The 16778-nt window shown below is 45.1% G+C and overlaps 1 protein-coding gene across 6 annotated transcripts in view; it reads left to right on the plus strand.

Annotated features, from left to right (window-relative positions):
- The window catches only part of FN1 (fibronectin 1), a 53520-nt gene that overhangs the window by 15384 nt on the left and 21358 nt on the right, over window positions 1-16778 (plus strand). For all 6 annotated transcript variants that reach the window (XM_074548029.1, XM_074548030.1, XM_074548028.1 and 3 more), the window contains exons 12-24: window positions 993-1136; window positions 2883-3004; window positions 4216-4393; window positions 4520-4696; window positions 6514-6642; window positions 6759-6848; window positions 7369-7563; window positions 8876-9148; window positions 12028-12294; window positions 13855-13949; window positions 14260-14428; window positions 14679-14765; window positions 15524-15715. In XM_074548029.1, coding sequence (XP_074404130.1) covers window positions 993-1136; window positions 2883-3004; window positions 4216-4393; window positions 4520-4696; window positions 6514-6642; window positions 6759-6848; window positions 7369-7563; window positions 8876-9148; window positions 12028-12294; window positions 13855-13949; window positions 14260-14428; window positions 14679-14765; window positions 15524-15715 — 2118 coding nt within the window. The remainder of the gene's footprint in view (window positions 1-992; window positions 1137-2882; window positions 3005-4215; window positions 4394-4519; window positions 4697-6513; window positions 6643-6758; window positions 6849-7368; window positions 7564-8875; window positions 9149-12027; window positions 12295-13854; window positions 13950-14259; window positions 14429-14678; window positions 14766-15523; window positions 15716-16778) is intronic.

The raw sequence follows: 16778 nt of genomic DNA on the forward strand, positions 1-16778 counted from the left end.
AGAACACGTGTTAATAGTGCTCTGGAGGTTAGCTAAAACTGTTGTGATTCTCTGCAGGAAGGAGACTTCATGTCTTCTTCCTCCCCCCCTTCCCTAGAAAACCTTGATTGGAAGATAAGACCTGGCTGTTTGGTTTGCAGTTACTAAGTCCAAGAAAGCTTCAAACTATTGCCAAGAAAACCTATTAGAAATTGCTGGTTGTGAAGCTCTGCATTATTAAGAGTAGTATCTCTACGTGTTTACTCAAGGAACACAGATTGTAAAGCTCCAGAGAATTACTAGTTTGAAGGAAGGGGTGGGGGCATGATTTCAGCTATCTGTATAAGTGCAATAAAGTTTTAATTTTGTTGGCTGTCTCTAAACAAAGCTTTTATTTATCCAAGCAAACACAATGCTGGTTCTCACTGAAGATTTCTGTGGAGCCAGGCATACATGCAGTTGTCAGGGCAGAAAGTGTGCTGAAGTGCTGTGCTGTATTTACACTAGCTCAGCTGGTTTCAGGATCTGATCTGTCCCCCTTTGGTTTATACCATGGTAAATCTGGAAGGATTCTGCTGAAGATAAAAACATTCTGGGGACTATTAAAACATAAATGAATTCTGAAGGCAGGAGGAATTTTTGCCTTTGATCTCCTTGAGAGAGCAGCATGGTTTAGCTTTGGATGAGGGATGAACTCAGTTGGCCAGGGCAGAACTGAGCTCCAGAGTGGATGACATTCTTTCTAGAAGGAACACCCCACTGAAATGCATCACAGCTGAATTAGCCTCCTAATATCCAGCCTAATACATGCAGTGCTGTATTAAGAACCTTGATTTGAGACTCCAGTTCTGTTGCCACTTTATTTTTATGTACCTCTCTTTGCAAATAAACATCAGTGCTGCATTTCTTTGTGCAAAAAGGGGGGATTTTTTTTTGCTTTTGGGACTTTTTTGTAGCTATTCCAGTGTGGTTTCACTAAGACTCAGTGTGAACTGTCCCTCTTGTGCCTCCAGACCAGTGCCAGGACTCAGAAACCCGGACCTTCTACCAGATTGGAGACTCCTGGGAGAAGTACGTGCATGGGGTCAGGTACCAGTGCTACTGCTATGGTCGTGGGATTGGAGAGTGGCACTGCCAACCTCTGCAGACCTACCCAGGTAAGAAACCAACAGAAAACAATCTTACCTGCTGAGTGAGACCTGAGGAAGGCCAGCTTCCCACCCCTCACCTGTTCAAGTTTCTGTACCTAATGTCTTTGGATTTCTTCTTAGAACAGATTCTCCTGTCCCTTGGCAGACACAAGCAGTGGTCAGGGACTGATAAAGAGGGGCTCAGGCTGTTTGCAGCTATTCCTGAGGCCAGGGTTAGTTCAGAGAATGACCCTCAGTGCACACAGCAGCTTGGGTTTACATTGCCTCTTGGTATTTAGTAGTATCACATGTGTAATCTTCAGTTTATATTTCCTGAAACTCACATGTGTGGTTCTTCCTTTTCCACTCATTACAGAAGCAAAATCCATCATGGAACAAAATGTTTTTCCTGATCAGTGCCCCAAAGACATTAAATATTTGAACTCTTGTTTGTCCAGGCAATTCCAGGAACTCTATAGGAATGGGCAATGCCTGTTTGTTGGTTGTTCAGCTTCAGTTCCCTGAACAGAACATGAGGGGAACTTCTCTACTTTCCTGTTCAAGGTTGCAACTGCCACTGTCTTAATCTGAATAAGATGAAGTATTAAGGCTTGCTGAGCTTCATTTACTGCTGTTGGATTGCTTAAACAAACATTTCCCTGAGCTATGTGAAATATGCATGCCTCCAGCCTGGAGACCAGGCTTGGGGCTGCTTTAGACACAAGAGTGACTGAAAATGTGTAAATAAGCCAGATCTAATGTTTCTGAATGTAGTTTTGGGGTTAGGTGAGCTTTGAAATTTTCTGCCTGCGGGCACAAGTTTGTTTTTCTAGAAATCCTGTTAAATGGGGAACAGGTATATATGTTACATGGTTGTCCAAATAAATTATTATTAGAAATGTTGGGATGAGGGTGCAGCTATTTAATGGCTTAAACACTTTCCTGCAGATTCCAGGGATCTCTTTGCTGGGATTTTCTGAGAACTAACATGAGGACAGTGCTGCTGAGTGTTCAGTGACACCTCCCCAGTGAGCCCAGGTTCTCTGAAAAGAGAACCATAGGACATAAAACCTGTCCTCTATTGGAGAGCTTGGAGGAAATAGGCCTGAGCCTGACCTAGCTGAATGCAATCAATAGTCTTAAGCATTAGAGCACTGCAGAACTTGTATTTTCATTAGTTCTTAGGCCTCTTTTGTCTCAGGACTTCCACCTACCCATCTGGTAGGGTTAGTGGGCAGAAGAAAAGTCTCACTATCTGTGGAGTCTTCCACAGAGTCAAGAAAATTTGGTGTTTCAAATGAACTGATGAAGAAATTTAGTAAAATAGTAGAAGATTAGTGTCTATTTTCAGAGTATATTCAGTGTCAGACCAGAAATTTTCCCTCACCATGCTGCATGATTAGACCTGGATTTGGCAGATGGTTTTTATCAGCTCCATTGCAGAAGATATTAGTGAAGAAAACAATTATTTGCTGAGAAGTTCCTCCTGTTTCTTTGAACAGCAAGACTTTGTTTTGCAGACTGTTTCTGTACTAGACCTCTCCCATTTTCCATTTCATTGGTAGCTTACAGGAAATGGACCCAAGCAGTGCTCATAACTTCCCCACAGAATTTATTCTTACTCACTGGCTTTCTAGGTAGCAATTAAGAATAGAAAGACAATAGAACTGATTTCCCATGTATGGAAATACCATGTGAGCCATGCAGCTTTCTTGCTTTTTAATGACTCCACAACATCCCCAGCAGGTTAAAACACCAATTCTGTTTTTTCAGGCTCAACTGGACCTGTTCAGGTGATCATCACAGAGAGCACCAATCAGCCAAACTCCCACCCCATCCAGTGGAATGCTCCTGAACGGTCTCACATCACCCAGTACATCCTGCGCTGGAGACCTGTGAGTGCCACATCTGCCATCGTTTGTTCCTCAAGAGTTCTTTATTTGGCTTTTCCTGGTGTCTGTAAGAAGTGGCTGACACAGCTTCTGCAAACTTGAGTTGCTTATTCAGTGTCTTTGGCCTCTTGAGGTCAACAGCTACTCTTGAGCATCAAGGGGAGAGCCAGTGCTGTATAAACACTTCATGTTTTCTTGCCCAAACTTCACTGGTTGCTGTGTTCATAAGATATTTTATTAAACAAAGCACTAGTACAGTAAGCAGGCAAGTTTATATCCTTAGGAATATAAATCCTTGTGGAAGCTTCTTCATCCAAAGAAATGCTGTTTTAGTAACATGTGCATATGCAGAAACTACTGGGATCCATTTTTATTTTGTTAATGTGGAGGTAAAAATGATTAGGATATGAAGTCATAAACAGCTTGTGTAGGATTAAATAAAGAGTCACGCCCATCTTCTCCAAAGTCTAAACCAAAACTGGTTAACCACAGCTTGTTGGCTGGCTCCTCTGTGAGGAATGATTTGGTTTAACCAGCACAGATGAGCTGAGTTCCAGCTCCCCTGAGTACAGCTTCACAAAAGACCACTTAATGATTAAGAGCATTAGTACCTCAATGCTGCCTGTTATTAAGAGAACAATAAAGGCCCAGATGCAAAGGCACTCAAGGCACTCAAGTCTTTACTGATTTCAGTATATCTTGGATGAAGGCCTGAATGAAATGGACTTTAAAGCACTGGAGTACAAACCTCAGAGGATGGAGCATTATTTTAAAGCTTCCCACAGAGTTCAAACACAGGGTAGAAGGGAAGAATATCTCTGTATATTGTTTTCAGATGATGGCTTTAGTGTGTTATTATGAACAGGCTTCAAAAGTCTCTTTTCCAGCCAGTACTTCATGCCTTACTGTGCTTTTGGTGAAGGAATGAGTTGAATTTATAACAAATAATGCTCCTTTTAAAGGGTAAAGTTCACAGCTAGGTTGTTTTTAGTTTAACCCTGTAAAACCTAATAACTCAATGCCATTGGTCCTGCTTCTTGGCATATTTTTCTCATCTCCTTTGACTTGCTTCTGTCTGTGCACTAAAGGCATTCAAGTCACACCTGTGTTTGAATATTTCAGTGAGCAGTGACCACCTAGCAGGTTAGGTCACTAGATTGCCCTGCTTGCAGCCTAGGGAATCTCTCACTGTCTGAGTGTCCTTTTTCTTGCAGAAAAACTCAGGCAGGCAGTGGAAGGAAGCCACCATCCCTGGCCACAGGAACTCCTACACCATCTCAGGCCTGAAGCCTGGTGTGATTTATGAGGGACAGCTCATCAGTGTGCAGCAGTATGGCCACAAGGAAGTCACCCGCTTTGATTTCACCACAACCAGCACCACAGCAGTGACAAGTGAGCTGAGCAGGGGGACATCCAGGGAAACCTCATCTCCTTCACCCACGTCCTTGTTTTGTGCATCCCACTCAATACAAAATTGTAGTGATGCTTAATGCAACCTCTCTCTCCTCTCTCTGATAGGCAACACTGTTTCAGGAGAGACAACTCTTCTTCCTCCCGTGGTTGCTACTTCAGAATCAGTCACTGAAATCACATCCAACAGCTTTGTTGTCTCCTGGGTTTCTGCTTCTGACACCGTTTCTGGATTCCGCGTTGAGTACGAGCTGAGCGAGGAGGGTGACGAGCCCCAGTACCTTGGTGAGACAGTGCTGGGTGTGCCAGGGCAAAGCAGGGGGATGAGCTGCAATACCTTGGTGAGACAGTGCTGGGTGTGCCAGGGCAAAGCAGGGGGATGAGCTGCAATACCTTGGTGAGACAGTGCTGTGTGTGCCAGGGCAAAGCAGGGGGATGAGCCCCAGTGCCTTGGTGAGACAGTGCTGTGTGTGCCAGGGCAAAGCAGGGGGATGAGCCCCAGTGCCTTGGTGAGACAGTGCTGTGTGTGCCAGGGCAAAGCCCTGCTCACAGTCAGGGCATCACTGCTCTGTGGCACTCAGTAGAGCTGGTGTGAACATCACAGTGAGCACCTCCCTGTCTTTCAGTAGGATTCAGTTAGGATGTGAGAGTGGCAGGAGCAGCTCGGATTAAACACTCAGTTCCTTTTCTTCATTAATAGCTGTAAGAGAACAAGGCAAGTAAATAGCAATATCCCCTCAGAATGTTGTCCCAGAATTCTGCAGAGGAAAACTGCCTGAGCCAGGAGTGGTGGATGGGTAATAACTCTGAGTAGATATAATTATTCTTTTCATCTCCGTGAATCTTTGCTCCATTTTCTTTGCTCAGTTTTTTTTTTTTTCATTTTGCAATCATGTAAAGTTACTGGCTTCCACAGCATGTTGAAATGAGCAGCATTTGAGAAAAGTTACTGGCTTCCACATTTGTTGAAATGAGCAGATGAGAAAAGAACCAAATCTGGTTTTTTTGAACCTGCCTCCTGGCTAATTTCCTTTGGCATACCTTTGTCCTTCCATCAGAATGGACAGAGAAATCTTTCCCAAATGCCCTCTTGGCTGCTTATCTCATGGATATCTCATCATATCTCAACTGCTCTGTCAGTTGTTTTGTTTGGATCAGATCTTCCTCATCTTTGATAATGTGGCAATTTAGCTGAGCTGGGAAGCTGGTTAAAAGCACTGGACTCAGACACAGCAATTGAAACTGGTTTTCTAACATTTACTGTAGAGCCCATGGCACCACTGCATGTAATTTCATTTTAACTTCTTTTTCCTAGTTTCCTGTCTTAGCAGTGGTAATAGCAATATCTCACCTCAAGCATTTGAAGTTATAATAGTTACTGGGACATGAGTGTGGTAGAACATGACAAAAAGAACAGCAATCTCCTGATCTAATAATTCTCCCTAGACTGTTACTCCCCTGAACTCACAGGCTTGGACACTGAGCAGTGGTGGCACTTGTGGGAACTGCCACTACTGTCACCACCTTTCTTTCTGCCCAGACAGCTGAGCTGTGAAGCAGCTCCTGAGCTCATCTCTCTACAGACAGGGGTTTACAGGCAGATTGAAAGGCAATTCCTAGTTTCCCTCAAGATGCATGGCTTCAGTCTGGTCAGCAAGGAGCTGCTTCTTGGGGAGTTTTCTACATCTGGCATGTAGGTGGACATCTGGGAGAAGGGAAAGAAGTTCACTAGCCCTCATAATGTCATTCTTCTCACTCATGAGTCAGTGTTTCCACATAACCTACTCATGTGAAAGTTTTTCCATATATTTCTGTACTGAAAGTTCAACAGTCAGGGTATGAAATGAGTGTTCAGCTGAGATGGCTACAGTGTGCAGGGGGCTGCTGCACAAGCTGCTGTGCAATATCCCTTGAGTTGCTAGTCCCAACTCTTCACACAACTCTTCTGAGGTGAACCAAACACAGTGCAGAGAAATTGTTGTTTTATTGCAGGAAGACTGTGCTTCAACCCAGATTAGAACAGGCTTCTCAATTATTTAATTTGGAGAGAAAGCAAGAAGATGGAATTGCTAAACCAAATTTTTCTCTCCTGCCTTCCTCAGATCTTCCAAGCACAGCCACTTCTGTCAACATCCCTGACTTGCTTCCTGGTCGCAAGTATATTGTTAATGTCTACCAGATCTCTGAGGAGGGAGAGCAGAATCTCATCCTGTCTACTTCACAGACTACAGGTATGTGTTGGTGGCAGTTGCTGCACTTTGAAAGCTGTTGTTACTGTTTGCTCAAGATATTTTTGTTACCTCTCATCTCACACTTGCTGTCCTCCTGTGTTTATTGTCTTAAACAGCTCCTGATGCACCACCTGAGCACACAGTGGAAAGTGTGGATGACACATCCATTGTCATCAGCTGGAGCAGGCCACAGGCTCCAATCACAGGTTTGTCCTGTTGGAGTGCACTTATTCTGCACTATTGATAGAACCTAAAATGTAGGTGAAAAGGAAAATATAACTCTGGGACAAAGGTATTGCAAAATTCTGCCTGGTCAGAGAGACCAGCTGGAAAGCACATGGGCAGTTCAGCATTTCCTTGGCTTCAGTGGCTGAACCAAGCAAGGCTGGATGTAAAACAATTCCTTCTGGATTTGTGTTAAATAAAAACAAGCCCTTATATTTGTATCTGTCATCCAGACCATCCCATAGTGAGCATGAGAACAGTGCAGGCCTAAATCCACATATCAGACCTCAGAGAGATCCTAACCCAGGTCAGGCTGTGCTTTGGACGGTGGTGTGGGTGTGTGGTCTGTAAGTGGGACGTGAGTACAGGCAGGCCACAGGTCCTGCTGCAGTTCAGGACTATTTTTATCAAAGCTCAGGAGGGAGATCAGTTCAGCCCTCATTTCTGGCATTCTTTGTGCTTGCTGCTTGTGCTGAGGATTACATATTTCTCTTGCTTCAGGCTACAGGATTGTCTACGTTCCCTCTGTGGAAGGCAGCAGCACAGAGCTCAACCTGCCTGACACTGCCACCTCTGTGACACTCAGTGACCTGATGCCAGGGGTTCAGTACAACATCAGCATCTATGCTGTGGAAGAAAACCAGGAGAGCACTCCTGTCTTCATCCAGCAGGAAACCACTGGGGTCCCACGCACAGGTAATGCTCATCTTCTGGGGTTCAGTCACTGAGGTTTCTGCTGCTAAGGGAGTGCTTAAATGAGCTCAGTTATGGTTTTGTGGGCTTGAATTGTAAGTTTCACTGGTATTGAAGTTCTCTAGTAAAATCATACTTATTGACACAATTAAAACACCACTCTGCATTAAGAGGGTGTAATTCTCGGGGACTGGACTGCAGGCAGGTCTTGCACTGTCTTCAGAACAGAGATCAATTTCCCGAGTCATCTTAGGGGGATTCTGCTAAGAAATCCTCTGAAGTGCCTGGTGTATTATTTTGACCCAGCACTTGGCTCCCAGATGTTCAGGGTTATGTATCAGACACCACAACACAATGTTCAAACTGTTCACCTGACTTTTCCCTCTCCCTTCCAGTCCTATCCATTATTTTCCTTTACAGTCAATGGGGAAGGGAGATTGCTCAGCATTGACTGATGTGCTAAAACACCATAAGATCTAAACTTGAGGCACTCAGTATTTAAAAAACTTCTGGTTTCAGGGTTCTTTTAAGTATCCAGTTGGATTGAATAACCAAACCAAAAGAAGGGATAGTGAAAGAATTGGGATTTGATGTGGTAAGCAGTGGAATTTCATGGTCCTGCAAGTTGCAAGCACGTGTTTGCAAATAGGAATTTACCAGGAGTGAACTCAGCTCAATGATTTTATGGTTTGGCTTCTGCATCTTCCAAAAATGTGCACTGGTTAACCTTAGGACAGTATCAGTCCCAGTCTCAAGAAACTTAATTTAAACACAGGAATTCAAGGGTGCAGTACTGTGGCCCAACACTGAGGGAACAGCATTTTGCATTTGACTGCAGTAAGGCCAGATCAGCCCCTGTACTTGTTTAATTATAAAAGGTGGATTTCAAGTTAATCACAGACATTCAGGACATGCTGTGGGTTTTGAAAACCCTCTCTTTTAATTTTAGAAGGAGGCTACTGTTTCCAGCCCCTGGAGTACTTTTGTTTCCCCTCAGGCTTTGGTTCTGCATTACTTGAAGTTCTGTAGCATATCACATCTGGTCTTTCAGTTCTTTCTGTCACAGCAAGATACCTTCTGAAGACATAGTATACTTTAAAGTAGATTAGAGTTGTAGTCTGATTGAATATTGTCTGGGAATGTGTGTAGGCATGTTTACAGTGAGGTTACCCTGATTTTTTTTTTAATTTGGTAAGTAGTCTTGGGCTAGCCATCGTTCAAGGAAAATTCACTTTTATTTTCCTTCCATGGAAACTCTAACTTCTCCTTCTGGTAAGGACTCCCTGTGACAACTGTTGTACCCCTGTGCTTTCAGATGAGGTGCCTTCCCCCAGAGACCTGCAGTTTGTGGAGGTTTCTGACATCAAGATCACCATCATGTGGACCCCTCCCCAGAGCCAAGTGTCCGGCTACCGGGTGGAGGTGATCCCTGTCAACCGCCCCGGCCAGCACGGCCAGAGGCTGCCCATCACCAGGAGCGCCTTTGCTGAAGTCATTGACCTGATCCCAGGAACAACCTACCTCTTCAAGATCTTTGCTGTAAACCAGGGCAGGGAGAGCAAACCTTTGACTGGAGAGCAAACCACCAGTAAGTGTCTTTTTTTCAGCCTTTTGAAGCGTGGATTTTTCTGTCACTTGGAGAAATGTATAAACAGAGCACTTGAAGTGCAACAGTTCTAGCCCAGGAGGTATCCCATCAGTAGGATGACAGGGCTGGGAATTCATTCATTCTAACAATGATCTCTTCAGCAGATTTATCCTCCTCCAGGGCTTTCCAATGGGAGTTCAAGTCTCATGGCACTTTAAAACAATTTCGTATGGCTGGAATTCAACTTTTTTATTGCTGACTGAGAATTGATGGACCCTGCAGTTCTTTTACAGCACAGATCACAGCCTGTGACTTTTATAATTTTTTTTTTCTTTTCCTGGTACCTTAGGGCAAATTTCAATATGACTTAAAAGCCTTGCTGAGGTTCCTCTGAAAATCCCCATCTCCCTTCTGACAGCTCCATACCTATCTGGCTCCCCTGGCAGCAGTAGCAGTTGTGCCTGCACATGCAAGGAAGGCTCATGCAGAATCCCTCAGAATCTGATTGCTAATGATCTAGAGGCAGTGCAGCTCCTCACCAGTGTGAGGAGAAATGCACTTTGTCAGGCACTGCTGTTTGCTTTGCAGCAGTGCAGAGAAGAGAGAGGAGCAGTGGCTGGGCAAGATGTAGGGTTTCAGATGGAAGAGTAGGAATTTTATCTGGGTGGTTATCTCCGTTTTTGATCCAAGAGGAGCAGATCAGACAGAACACGGGACATTGTTTGTTTGATCAGGTCCTGTTTATTGGGCAATTGAAGGGTGAGTGGGTATTTGTGTTGGGTCACTTTATTCAAAGGGACAAAATTCAGCTATGTGCATCTGCTGCTCTTCTGCTACTTTTCAGTAAATAAGAGCAACTTCTGAGAACCCAGCCTGGCTGTTAGTAACATGAGAGGGAAGGAAAGGAAATGGGATAATCTGTGAATATAGCCATGCTGTTTGAGGAATATCCTTACTTCCATCCATAAAGTTATGAGCAATGAATAGTGCCTGTCCCTTGACTGTGCAGGGAGAATGGGATCCTTATGTCCATCCTTTGCCACAGGTGTCTAATTTGAGCCCAGCACAGATGGTGTGAGCACCCTCCCTCCTCTTTCAAGCGAGGCTTTCAGAAGCAAGGATGCAACTTAGGAATCTGAGCCCTCTTGGAGGCATTTAGAACAAGAAGGGCTCAGTTCCCAGCCAGATCTGTAATTTTCTGTGGTTGTTTTGAGGAGCCTGGGCTAGGTGTAGGGTTCCTCTGACACTGCACAGAGAGGTGTACATTGGAGTATAGACATTTAATTCAGACAGCAGAGTCACAAATGTCTGGAATCATTTTCCATAGGCTGTGATCATCTGCTTAACTGCTTGGCCTAAACCACATTGCAGAAACTATTCACATAAATTGCATCCTGTAATCGAAAGTCCTGGGAAACAGAAATCATTCAGGGTTCCCAAGGAAAACCCTGCAGCAAAAGTCTCTTCCCACGGTGTAAATGTGATTCTCTTTTTGGCCTTCCGTTAAAAAGCAGTCTACAAATAAACTCTGAGTGTGTGTGTGGCTTTTTAATCTTCCCCTTTTCCCTCTGCCATGGGGAGAGGAAGTGATAGAAGCCTAATAGAGCTGGCAAATTAAATTGTGCAGAAAGGAACTGACTTTAGGCTACACATTTTAGGAAGATACAATCTTTGTCAGATGAGACTTAGCCCAGATCTAAGTACCAGCAAGGGATAAAGTTAACTTTCAGTGGGTTGGAGATGGGCTTAAGCCAGGTTACACTCCTTTTTCAGTTCTCCCCAGTTGTTTCCAGTGGTGGAAGAAGGAAGACCTCACTTCCTTTTTCCTCCCTCCTCAAAAATGGAGAAAACAAAAAGGACAAAAGCATCTTGCTGCTGAATCACTGGGAGAGTGATGAAAGCATTAAATTTTTTTGCCAAAATATTTCTTCCCCAGGAGGAGAAAAAAACATTTGCCAGCAAAAAAGAGCATTGATGAAACCTCACTGCTCTTAGGTTCAATATATGGTTAGAATATAGAAAAGGTGGGGAGACTTGCCATGTGAACCATGTGAACTCCTTGCTGCAGCCAGTGCTACCCTGCCTGCTGTGGGGGCAAATTCCCCTGCAGAGCCTCACCTTGCCTCAGCCCAAGGCAGTGACATCTCCACCAGTCACTGTGGCTCCAGTGAAGGAGCTGTGCTGCCTCAGCCTCTTATTTATGGAGTTATCTGGGTTATCAGCTTCAGCAGATTCCCAGGGGCACTGATAAAAAAGGGAGGAAGCCTGGTAAGAGCTGTTCCCTGAGTCCCAGGGGAGAGGTGAGCATGCTTGGAATTGTTGGATGGTCGGTTCCGTGGTGTGAATATTTTTAAGTAGATCTAGGAACTGGTTTTCTGCAGAAAGTCGCTGACTACTACTTATTTTGACATTCAAATGACAAAGTAGGGCTGGTTTATTTTGGGAAGGGATTTTGAGAGGACTGGGCAAGGATTTAAAAGAATAAATCTTTTTCATGGAAAAGGGCTAAAATTAGGTTTCCGTGCTTACACTGACAAGTCTAAACCAAGCTGGTTTTTAAAAAATGCTCAGTGCTCATGAGAAACTGTTGAAATTCCTGAGTGTGTTGGGGTCAGCCTTTAGGCTGCCTTCCCCATGGGATGCAGAGATGGCAGAGACCCACATCAGTGCAGCCTGGAGCACTCAGGTCTGCCTGTCTCGGTGAATTAATGGATGGTGCTGAGGCGTGGATGCAGAAGTGAAATAACTTCCCAGCTCTCTCACAAGTCCCACCTTCTCTCCTCCCACAACCCATCAGAAATCCAGGCCATGGTGTGGAAGTGGGGGTGAGGTGGAGGTTCAGCTGTGAAGCTGATGGGTGTTCTGCTTTGCCTCCCCAGAGCTCGACGCCCCCACCAACCTGCGGTTCCTCAACACCACGGAGCACTCGGTGCTGGTGCTGTGGACGCGGCCCCGCGCCGTCATCACGGGCTACAGGCTGACAGCAGGGCCCACCAGGGGAGGGCAGCCCCGCACCTACAACGTGGGGCCCTCTGCCACCAAGTACCTGCTGAGGAACCTGCAGCCTGGCACCGAGTACACCGTGTACCTGGTGGCTGTGAAGGGCGACCAGCAGAGCAGCAGAGAGACCGGCGTCTTCACCACTTGTGAGTGAGGCACACGCACGTCACATCCCCCTTTTATACCCTGGCCTTCTTCAGAACTTGTGCTGAAAAGTGCCTATTGTGAGTTGATTTACAGGGGCAGCCTTTTGAAGTAGCATTCCAGCAGCTGAACAGCTTGGGAAATGCTCCTTGTTGTTCTTTCTGAACTTGTTGGCAGGAAAAAGGAGCTATTTGCATAAAAAAGCTTTTAGTAAAATATATTTCAGCTTTCCTGATGATTAAAAACAAGAGGGAGAGCTTTACTACTGGTACCTCACTTTTTGCTTTACTGGATGTCAGAGAAATTTAATTTTACTTGATCTTTCTAATTGCTTGGTTTTGGCATGACAAATGAAGGAAAGAATACAAATCCCTTTAAAATGGGCAAGGAATGATTAGTCTGGTACTTACATAAAGCTGAAAGCAGTCATTTCTCAAGCTCAGCCATACCATCTAAGGCAGCTCAACTGCAGTTACCCAAACTGACACAAACATTGTATTCTATGGGGTTTTTTGGGGTTTTTTTTTGCATTTCAGTCATCTCTTTGTGATGCTGGTTTGGAAGAAATATTAAGCAGATTTTGGAAGGAAAGGGAGTTCTGTAACAACCCCCACACACTTCTAAAAAGAGCAAATAGATCCAGTATTTAAATAATGATGATGCCATCACATAAACTAGCAAAAGTCAAAGCCACCCAAGCCCAGAACCACATCCTCTTTTCAAAAGAGAATGTGGTTTCTTTTAGAACAATGTGAAACTAAAAAAAGGGCTCAAACTTTCAATCAGAGTACCATTGTTGACATTGGCAAGGTGCTTTTTGCTGACAGTCCTATCTATAAATATTCCTCAAGTAGAATTTGATATCTTAGATATAATATATTCTGGCTTGTCTGAATAAAACCAGTCCAGTTTGAGACTATAGATCTGATTAACCAGGCCTCTTCATTAATAACATTACTAACAAGGCCATTTCAGATTAAACTCGGTGGTGTTATTTAGGCTGATTTTGGCATGCACAGAGGCTTTGGCTTCTGTGTGATGCTTCTGACAGATGTCAGTGAGACCACAGATGCCTCAGACTGACGTTGGCTCCTTTCTTCTGACTTCACAAGATGTTGGTGAGGGATGGGATGGTCCTTGCTGGGACAGCTGGATGACAGACAGGGGTGTGGTACTCTGCTGATTGGAAGGCATATGGTGGATGAATAAAAAAAAACAGCTGAGTTTTGAGGAACACTTTAGATACCATGCCAAAAAACAGGATTCCCCAGATTCTTGGAGCTGGATGCATAAAGGATCATGCATCCACTTGAGTATTTTTGTTTGCCTCAGGAATAAAAGCTCTGGCTGTGATTAGACCACTTGCATACTGTGTCTGTTAAGCCTAGCAGCAGACAAAAATCATCTGTCAGATCTCTCCCAAATCACTGGATTTTCAGAAGTGATCTAGTTCAGCACTCATTTCATACCTCTGGGCTATTTGTTCTGCTGTAGGTCAGGTTTTCAAACTGTTTGCAGCCATCACAGCAGGTAGACTTGAACTCTGGTAATTCACTCCACAGATCAGCCTGCTGGCTCTGTTCCTCCTTTTAACACAGAAGTGACTGAGACCTCTATTGTCATCACCTGGACACCTGCCCCAAGGATTGGTTTCAAGGTAGGATGAGCTAAATCATGTGTTGGTTTTCCTCTTGCTTCACTGTGGTGGGGAGGGCAGATTGAAGCCATTTCCTATGGACTGTGGTGAAGATGGCAGCACAAAGGGGAGAGGTGCAGAGGGCATGTTGCTCACAGGGAGCAGGTTTAGGTGACAGAGGTCAGTGCAGACATGGGGTTTCAGCTCAAGTGGGACATCTAGAGCACGAGTTACAGAGCTAACAGCTGGAGCTCAGCCCTGGTGCTGCTGCTGGGTGGTCAGTCAGGTGCTGACAGCTCGTGACTGAAAAGCAAACCCCTGTGCCCTGCAGCTGGGCGTGCGGCCGAGCCAGGGTGGGGAGGCTCCGCGCGAGGTGATCTCCGACTCCGGCAGCATCGTCATCTCCGGGCTCACCCCCGGCGTGGAGTACACCTACAGCCTGACAGTGCTGATGGACGGCCAGGAGAGAGAGACCCCCATCATCAGGAGAGTCACTACACGTATGGCACCTGCTCTTCCTCCATCATTCCCTTTTCCACTGCCTTCTGGGAGGCAGTTCTGGTCTCTCCGCCCTGTCGTGGGCTGTTTTTTCAGTGACAGCAGCACTGGCTCATGCAGTGCAGGGTCACAGCTTTAGGGGGGTATTTCTGGCTAATTCCAAAGGGTGAGGATATTGTGGGGAGAGGGGTGCTGAGGCAGCCAGCATGATTCTCAGTGCTATCAGTGACCCATTTCTCTGAACACTTCCAGCACTGGCCCCACCAACCAGACTGCGCCTGAGGTCCAATCCTGACACTGGCATCCTGATCGTCTCTTGGGAGAGAAGCACATCTCCAGGTAACCATGTGAACTCACTCTCTGCTCAAACCTCCCCTTGGAGCAGAATGCTAACTAACACTTCTTCTGTGGTGCCTTGCAGTTTGCTGGGAAATCAGCCGTTGATTAATATAAAGAAAAATATAAATGTTTCTATATATATTTAAGGATATAATTTGCAGCTAACTATAACTTACTGTAGGACTCCTAATGATTTACATTCTGTATAAAATGCTGTTTTGGAGCATGAATGTGTTAGAATATTTCAGCTGTTTTAAGGATTTGAAGGGTTTCTTCAAGTATCTCCAGTGGCTGAAAAATAATCTGAGGAAAGGAAAGCAGAATGGACCACAAAGATTTGTGGAAGTGACAAATGGAAAGTCAGTGTGGAAGTTCTGACAATGTTCAGGATGAACTCTTCTCCCACAATAGCTGATGGGAGCTCTGCAATTGATTCCCATAAGAAGTGGATTGAAAGTTTTCAAAAACCTCTGTTGGTAGCTGAATCTTTTTCTGGGAGTCCTGAGAGAAGTTCCTCTCAAAACTCCTGAGATTTTCAGTTTGGTGAGGTCCCAAAGGGAACAGAAATGCCATGAGGGTGGCATGGCTAGGTCCTGGGAAGCTCAGTTAGGATTGCTTGACAAAGCAGCCTCTTTCCTGCTGGGCCCAGAGTGGCAAAATCACTTGTAAAATGTCATGTGTTTGCTTCAGCTGTTGCACTGAGGACTGAGGTAAGCGGATCCATGAGGAAACTGCTGACTCTGGCCTCTGTATTTCAGGCATCACTGGGTACCGTGTGACCACTGCTCCCACGGATGGGCAGCAGGGCTCTACCCTGGAGGAGGTGGTGGGTGCAGATCAGACCACCTGCACCTTTGAGAACCTCAACCCTGGCGTGGAGTACAACGTCAGCGTCTACTCTGTCAAGGATGACCAGGAGAGTGTGCCCATCTCAGAAACCATCACACCAGGTAACCAAAGCTTGAGCAGCAACTTCAGCTGCCCAAGCTCAAATGGCTAAGCCTGACAGCTCTACAATGCAGAACTTGTATGAGTCTGCTGGTAGAGGGCTTAGACTTTACATTTCGTTTCAAGAGGCAGAATAGCCATGTTCCAGTCTGTGACAGAACTTCTTACACCCATGCATGGGGAGCCTGTGTGGTGCTTCACAGGCTGGTCATCAGCACATGGATCTGCTGTGTCAGTGCACTGAGCTGGGCAGCAGCAGCAGGGATTTAACTTAGCCCTGAAGTGCCCCAGCATCTGGAGCACAGCTGGTGGGAGCAGGAAGTAGGTGAGCAGAGGTATGAGTGGGAAAGAGCACAGGAGAAATTCTGGCCGCACTGGTGGCAGAAGATCACTTGAGCACAATGGAGAGGAAAGCCAAGATGGAAAGGTCCATCACTGTGGCACTTGAGGCACAGTGTGGAGTGTGCCACCTCACATGACATCTGTGGGGACTGCAGAAACTGCCTTTGTAGCCACAGTAGCAAAATTAATATGCATTTTCCCAAATGGTTGCATTTAGTTTTCCTTTGAGAAGGCTTTGTTTGTTTTTGTTTCTGCTCTGAGATGATGCCAGCTACTGTGTTTGCTTGCTCTTGTAACACTGCTTTAAAACTTCTGTGCTTCACTGAAGTGCTTTGTGCTCCCTGGGGTAAACTAATACTGTGATGCTGCATAGTTATGCAGGAATAGCTTTAGCCCTTCACCATCTTCTGGTGAGGGAAAGCTAAGAATGTATGTGTCTGGCTTTTACAACTCTTAAAGGTGATATGGTACATGCATTCCATGTGGGTAAACAACTATTTTACAGAAAACTGGCTTTTTTTTGGCACCTATTCTGTAAAATAAGTGTTTTCCAAGAAGGACATCAAAATAGAACAAAACCACTATTATTAAAGCAATATTGCTGTCCCTTAATTTCTTTTCAAACTAACTTGTAATGAACAGAATGGACACAGAGCCCTGCATCTTTGACTCACTGATGTCTGATCCTGAGTGAGGAAGAGCATCCATTAGTTCCCAGTGGTT

This window comes from Zonotrichia albicollis, chromosome 10 (genome assembly GCF_047830755.1).
Source record: "Zonotrichia albicollis isolate bZonAlb1 chromosome 10, bZonAlb1.hap1, whole genome shotgun sequence".
Lineage (NCBI taxonomy): Eukaryota > Metazoa > Chordata > Aves > Passeriformes > Passerellidae > Zonotrichia > Zonotrichia albicollis.